At 38.9% G+C, this 7,265-nt stretch overlaps 1 protein-coding gene across 1 annotated transcript; it reads right to left on the bottom strand.

Moving 5' to 3' along the window:
* Positions 1–284: 284 nt before the first annotated feature.
* On the bottom strand, positions 285–6,851 carry LOC115810776 (protein phosphatase 1 regulatory subunit 14B-like). Its single transcript, XM_030772786.1, has 4 exons — positions 6,666–6,851; positions 736–816; positions 534–566; positions 285–353 (listed from the first exon to the last, which is right to left on the bottom strand). The coding sequence occupies exons 1-4, from the start codon at positions 6,849–6,851 to the stop codon at positions 285–287; spliced, it is 369 nt and encodes a 122-aa protein (XP_030628646.1).
* Positions 6,852–7,265: the final 414 nt, after the last annotated feature.

Raw genomic sequence — 7,265 nt, 5'->3', positions numbered from 1 at the left:
ATCTTATCTGTGCATTGCTTGATACCACACAGAACCTAATGTCATTACAGACTATTGAACTGTGGCTGTGCTGTCACTACACACTAGAAACAATGTTGCTTCAACAGTTACTTAACATTTTAACTTCTTTAAACAAATAAATGTAGCTCTCCATATCCTATGTCTGAGACAGACTCTAGAGATTGGGTCTATATACTGTAGACCCTGGACATGTTTCAGTACAATTAGACCTGCAATAATGTTCTGATTAGATAACTTGACTTGGCGCTTGCTTATACTCAACTTCATTTTCTTAAGGAGCCTGACATCTTGCGAAGGCCTTTCATACGATACAACAATCCATTGATGAAGTCCTGGCAAGAGAAAAAAAAACCTGTGACAACCATGTTTTAATTAAAGGTTACTCTTGTAAAGAAAGACACCTAAGTCATTTCAAGCTCTCTCCTGCTTTGGTTAAAAACAAGAACTTTTGCTTGTTCCAAGTCTACTGAGGCAGAGGCTTTAATACAAGCATTGCAGTAGTCAAACTTTACCTCTTTTGGTTTGCCACACTCTTGAAGAAGTTCCTGCCAAAAAAGAAAAGGAACAATTCAAATTTGAACTCAGGAACTTTAAAGAGTGGTTAACCCACACAGTAAAAAAAAAGAAAGAAACTGTGAATGAAGATATAAAGTCACGAGTTGAGAATGCGGTCATTATGAAATTTTAAAATAAGATGACATTCGCAAAACTCACGTGGAGTTTTGTTCTCTGTTCATAGTCAGACAGCTCCAGCAGTTCATCAATGTCGATCTCTAGTTCTGGAATGTTATCCTCCTGGAAATCAAGAGGAGAGAATGTTGATACGTCATGCTCCAGTAAAGGGCTGATAAAACAGAATGTTGATTAAATAAAGAAAAGTGGCAATCTCACACAGGCAGACACACTGTAAAAATGTAATGCTTGCTCAACAAAAAAAAAAAAAAATTATTTTAGCTTTTGTAATAGCTAATAAATTCTAACAGATTTCTGATGACTTTCTCTTGTTTGCTCAACTTCTGTAAATTATACTGACTGACTGTCTGTTGTTAGCACCAAAAGAGATGTTTAGCTGAACGAACATAACAATGTTTGCTGTACCAACAAGTGTAGTCAGTCCAGAGAGAAAGTCTTTGAGTTGTGCCAACTTTTCTTCCTTTGTTTAGCAAATTTTTAAAAATTGTGTAATTGTTTAGAGAGCAGAATTGCAATGTAACCATTACATTACTGCCCTCTAAACAAATTGTTCTGAGGTTGAATTTTTTTTAAAAAATGTCAGTTTTAGACATTAACTAAAACTTTTGCTTGTGTAAGTCACTGAGGGTTTCTTTTTACCAGACCACAGAGTTCTTTTCTATGCATCAGCAAATCTGACACTCATGACCAACCAGTGGGAGTTACTATTGCCGAAACAGGGATATATTTCCCTTCCAGCCCTCCACCTCCAAACAGTGTCAGGTGTGTTCATGTGGAAGCACCACTACCAGGATATAAACACAGAACTTTGTGGTGGTAAGCTAATGTCGTTTCCACTGCACTACTTGGAGGTTTGAACTATGGCAGCAAAACACCCTGCACATTTGCGTTCAGATATTACTTCTGCTAAAACAAACTGATTCTCATTTGTTGCCATCAGCAAACATTGATGACAAATTCAGCATTAATGCCACCATTAGTTTTGGGTCAAATGAATCCTTCAGCTCCTGAACAGCCAGACTAGGCCTTGTCTAGCCTGCCACTCATTAGATTCCATGAAAAAGAAATTATCCTCCAATGTTGAATATGGCACATTTTGTTTGTTCACTTTCCTTAAGAATTGTATTTTATTCATTGTAGGATGTACACTTTGTGGATACACACTATAAACAGTTAAACAGTATTTAAGTAGTATTTTTATAATAGTACTTCATTTTATTACTTTGTACTTTAGTCTGATTTTCCCTGTCCCTTTAATGTAAGACTAATCTATTTTACTCAGTCTTATCCTGTATGATGGTACGTTGTGTTATGTACTTTTCTGCCCTTACAACATAGGAATTTCCCCTTTGGGAACCAATCAAATCAAATCAAATCAAATTAGATCTAATCAAATCCAATCTGATCTATGCCCTCTTGATCTTGTCCCTATGATAATGACAAAATGCTAACAATTGACCTAACACACAATAAGAAGTTGGCAGAAGCATTTTGAATGAACTCATCATTCAAACATTTGTTAAATTGTTTTGTTTTGTTTTTTTCCTTTTTTGCAGTCATGCATTTTAAGGACTCTGTGACAACTGTTCAAGATGCTGACATAACAAGTTTCACATCATGTTTTTTTTTTTGCTTCCTTAGAGGACAGTTGTGTCATTTCTCTCTGTTATTAGTTGTACTATACCTACTCACTGTCAAATCACTATAATGATAAATTATATAGCCAGTTAATGTTTTAATGTCTAGAGCAAATAGCTTTAGACATTAGTTAATGGAGTGATTTTGCTTCTGATAATGGCCAGTACACAGGAATTTGAGATTGTTGGTAGGGAAAAAGGCCAGTGCGGTTTCCCTTATTTCCTGGGGTGGTTGTCCCATAAGCAGGTTTCCCAGTCAGTATAAAGGCTAGCATACCCAACGGAAGAAAGTCCATCTGGGCAGAATGATTATTTGATGAGAGTAATAGTCCACCAACCCACAAACCTCACTGTTACTGGCAGCCAAATCAAAATAGCAATCAACAGAGAACAGAGGAAGAAGGAAATGGCCTAGAAGACTTGGGGAGATCCACAGGAGGAAATTGCAGGCCAAACAAGTACCGGTGCACCCCATCTAATGCTCCCTGTGGACATGAGTCTGCAATTAACTGAGCCTGACTTGACACCGTTCCATTTCAAAGTTCATCAAGCAAGACTGTGAAACATTTGCTGGTTTTTAAGTTACTGATGCACTCTTACTTTCTTACTTTTTACAGCAATATTTGTGAGAGGAAAAATGCAATGTAAAAAAATCTAGAGCTTAGAGCTAATCACATAAAAGTTGATCTTGAAATGCTAATGCTTAGGACAATATGATCCTAAGTAATGCTAACAATATTAGCGTTCGGACAGGCACACAGCTGAAGATCAGTGAACACATGGACAAACATGCCGTGACTCAAAACCACCAAATGGAATCCCTGGTTGTGATAAATTTAATTATGCTGTTGGCACTGATATTAAAAATACTAGTAACTTGGCTAACAATAGCGTTTTGCTCTCTGAGACTTTTCTTAAGAAATGTAATGCCCCCTTTGTCTTGTTCTCGTGACAAAGCGTCTTTGGAATGTTTTTTCGCTTTGTCACCAGGGGGAAAAAAAGACCATGTGCTCTGAATCCACTCTCTGTCAGTGAGTCTACGCTACATTGATGTTGTCATCGTATGATAAACAAAGCAACTTGTATTTCAACCAGACAATCACAACCAACATACTCCTGGGACAAATGGGGTGAGGAAAAAGATTCTGTGTCATGTGACATACAATCTGTTTGTTTGTACCACATACTGTAACCTATGGTGTTTAGATTTTAATCTGAAGTCTAAATTCACCAATGCACTGTGTAGACTGTAATGATATTTTGCACCAGGTTCTCAGACAAAGGATTAAGCAAGGCCCATTCTGAATGCAATTAATTCCAGCACTAGTCTTAATCCTTGTCTAGGGAAACAGCCATTAGTAGTTCAAGCTATATCCTGTGCCCATCTGTTTATAAATTTGTTTAAACAGGAATGTGTGTATTAATTAGCAGTTGCTCTCACTCAGATGCCCTGTTCAAATATTTGTGTACATCAAGGTTCATTAAAACATTAGGGTCTTTAAACAGTCAGCCCTACAGTGACATTGGAGTTACCGTTAAAAGCATCTCCAACATGATTAATTTACAAAGGTCAATTTGATCGTGTAATCAGATTCTCATAATTTAGACAATGGCTGAATGGTAATTAGTACATTTCAAAATTCAGGCAAAGTGAAGTTAAGTCATGTTGAATTTTATTGCTAGCCCAAATTTTTGTTAATTTTTTTTAGGAGTGAGCTCATTAGAGAAAACAAACACACATGATTTACAACAAACTTCACTTCCATAGAGATCAAAATACAGCACAGTGTGTACCATAAAGTGTATGTACAAATACTACAAGCTCATATGTATTAGTTAAGAAACTGAACACCCTCAGGATACACGCTTGTTCAGAGTTGCTTTGTTTTGGACCTGAGCTTCTTAAACCGTATTCCTCGGGGAAGGAGCCCAAAGGAAAGGCTGGGTTAGAATGGTCATTAAAAATCATCACATTTTCTGATTTAACCGTGTTGGGTAAATGGAAGTAACGGATGGTAAGTCAGTGCCAGTAATGTCAGAAGTTGTGCGGACAACTGTACTCAGCTATTTTTCTTCTCATCAGAAGTTACGTTTCCAAGCTAGACAGTAACAGAGAACGTTTTCAGCTGTTCCTCTGTTAAAATGGACCATGCCTGCCTGAGACGTGCCAAGCTTTCTTCAGCTTTCTCTTCATTTTTACCTGTCAATTTGGGCCTATATTTGCTTTATATGAAGATGACCACACAGGTTTCCTACACAATAGCTGTGAGTACAGCAGTTTGCCAATGCAATGATTTCATTAATGTACAGAGAGTAATCTTTTGCTGTTATTTGTCCTGTATACGTGTGTGTGTGTGTGTGTGTGTGTGTGTGTGTGTGTGTGTGTCCACAACAGACCTGTTAATGTGTATAAACCTATCAATCTTGAATCAAAGTTATTGGTCTAATAAACTGGATGCTAAACAGATTCTTCGAACACCTCAATGACTGATCTGTAGGTTAATTTAATTTCTTTGACACTGATATAACAGCAGATGGAAAACAAATAGAGACTTCAAACTACTGCATTTGTCTGATGGTTTTAATTCTGTCATTCTTTGATGACGAGGACTATGAATGCTATCTTCTAATCCCAAATTACATGTATTTCAAAAAGCTGCAATCTGAAATAGCTTTACATATCTGACTCAGTTCCGGTGCGAATACCAGCTATGGTATGGTAATGGTGGCCCTAGGTAGGAATGTGAGTGTGCATGTCTGCCCTGCGATAGACTGGCAACCTGTCCAGGGTGTTTCCCTGCCTTTTGCCCAATGAATGCTGGCACAAGCTCCAGCAACTCTGATTAGGATAAGTGGGTGAGTGAGTGAGTGAGTGAGTGTGTATGTTACATACTTAACTTTGGTCCCTAATTTCAAATGCTGTTTTTTTGTTTGTTTGTTTGATTTACCTTTGCAAATGAATTGGGGTCTAAGTTTTCCTAGGAAACAGGTACAGGTTTACCAAGAAACAAGCATGATTTTCGATTCAGGATCCAGAGTTTAATGGCCACGAACTAGGTGGGGTTGTTGCCGATTCATTTTCATCTATCATCCACTGTTCTTTTTTGATAAATAATCGTGAAGACTAAGGAAAGAGGAACAACAAGGTCTTCAAGAATAAGAATAAAAAAAAAATCTTCAACAGATTTGCTACTGTAAATGTAGCAGGGCTCCCCTGATCTTCCATTTACATCTTTTTAAGGAATCTTCACAGCTTGATAAAAAAAAAAGAGTAAGAAAAGAAAAAAGACTTAAGACAAGATCCATGATGAACAGTATAAAAACACTTGAGAGTCATTAGTGTAAATTCAGGTCTGCTCTGCTCTGTTGAGTCTGCAGCCGTGGGCTGTCTGTAGTCTTGTCTCTTGTCTAAAAGAACCCCTGCTCCGTTGCCATGGCGTTCTCCGAAATTGTAATCAACTTGTCACAGTGCCAGGAATAATGAGACAAGGGAATCCATTTGAGTTTTCATGGGCTAATTGTGTGGACCTGGCAATCAAATGCTTATACAGAAACTCTGGGCCTCTCAGCTAAAATCTTTGTACTGTATGGCTATGTTTTATTAATATTCAAAGCAATTTGAACAAATCTTGTGCGACAGCAGCTACTCAATCAAAATAATTTATCAGTTAGGCCTTCTGTACTATGCATAGTATGAGAATGTATCGTTAGAACTACTCTCCTGAAGACTTTGTCACTGTATCCCCTTCTTGAATATGTGAGAGTGATTTCTCACATGTAGTGTGCATCAGTCTATCTAGGCCAGTGTGACTAAATCTCCCACACCTGAACATTCTTCTGGGGTTCTCAGAGTTGCTATGATGAACAAATGTTGGATCTTTTGTGAAAAATTCTGCCCGTATGTCTTGTTTTCCTTCTCAGCAGAGTACGAAATATCAGTTTCAAGTAACTCTATGCTTACGCTGTCACGCTCTCCCCAAAGCTGGACGGTGTGACAGGCTGGTCACCGTGTGAACAAGGAAAATGGGTCTCCTATATCCCTACCAATTGGGTCTCCTATATCCCTACCACAGACACGCACACACACACACACACACACACACACACACACACACACCTCTAACTCATTTACTTTATATTAACCTCCCTCACACCAAGGAAAAAGCAAAGCTACAAACTGAGCCATAAAGACATTAGTTTGTACGTATGTTGTCGCTATTAACTTTTCAAAGTCACAGTCTAGGGGCTTCTTGTCTTCACTACAGCACTCCTTAGCAACCATCTCACTATCACATTACAAAGAGTGTGGCTCACCTCACAGTTGAACAGCAGGTGCAACTGCCCGTCGATCCACTCTTCAATGTCCAGCCTCCGTTGTAGGTCCTTTCGATTGTACTTGACGGTCAGCTTGCCCAGTCTCCGTTGAGGAGGCTCATCTTCCTCCTCCTTGGTTGTCGTCTGGAACATCACTCTAGGCTGGCTGTTTGGCTTCCGGGCCATTCCTGCTGCCTACCTCACCGGCCTGTCTGCCAAAATAGCTAACTCAGGCAAGTAGGCTGGTGAGATTCTCTCTCTCTCTCTCGTTCCGGTTCTCTCTCCCTCTCCCTCTCTCTCTCTCTCTCTCTCTCTTTTCTTTCCTCTCTCTGGGTCCATGTCAGCTCCTCCTCTTTCCCTCCCTCCCACTTCTTCTCCCCCCTTTCTTTTCTGTCGCTCCCCCTCTATACCTCACTCTTCTCCCTCTTTTTATCTCTTTCCTCCATGCTCTTCCTCATCCTCTTTTTTTTTTTTTTTTTTACATATGCCATCTGTCATCTTAAGTCTCTGTATCTTTCTTTTGCCTTTACTTCACTTTGGCTTTTCTGCCAACCATGCCATTTAAGACTGAGTGCAAAGCAGGACATGACAGGGTTCTAA

The sequence above is a fragment of the Chanos chanos genome, chromosome 4, assembly GCF_902362185.1.
Source record: "Chanos chanos chromosome 4, fChaCha1.1, whole genome shotgun sequence".
Classification (NCBI taxonomy): Eukaryota; Metazoa; Chordata; class Actinopteri; order Gonorynchiformes; family Chanidae; genus Chanos; species Chanos chanos.
Note: the sequence above shows the minus strand (reverse complement) of the source record. Positions and strands in the feature narration are given on the sequence as shown.

Excerpts from the sequence above, each read along its gene's own strand:
- LOC115810776 (XM_030772786.1), bottom strand. The coding sequence starts at position 6,851 with ATGGCCCGGAAGCCAAACAGCCAGCCTAGAGTGATGTTCCAGACGACA. Across the intron at positions 817-6,665 it reads ACCTGCTGTTCAACTGTGAG|GAGGATAACATTCCAGAACT; the intron begins GTGAGCCACACT and ends CTTGATTTCCAG. Across the intron at positions 567-735 it reads AACAGAGAACAAAACTCCAC|GAACTTCTTCAAGAGTGTGG; the intron begins GTGAGTTTTGCG and ends CTTTTTTGGCAG.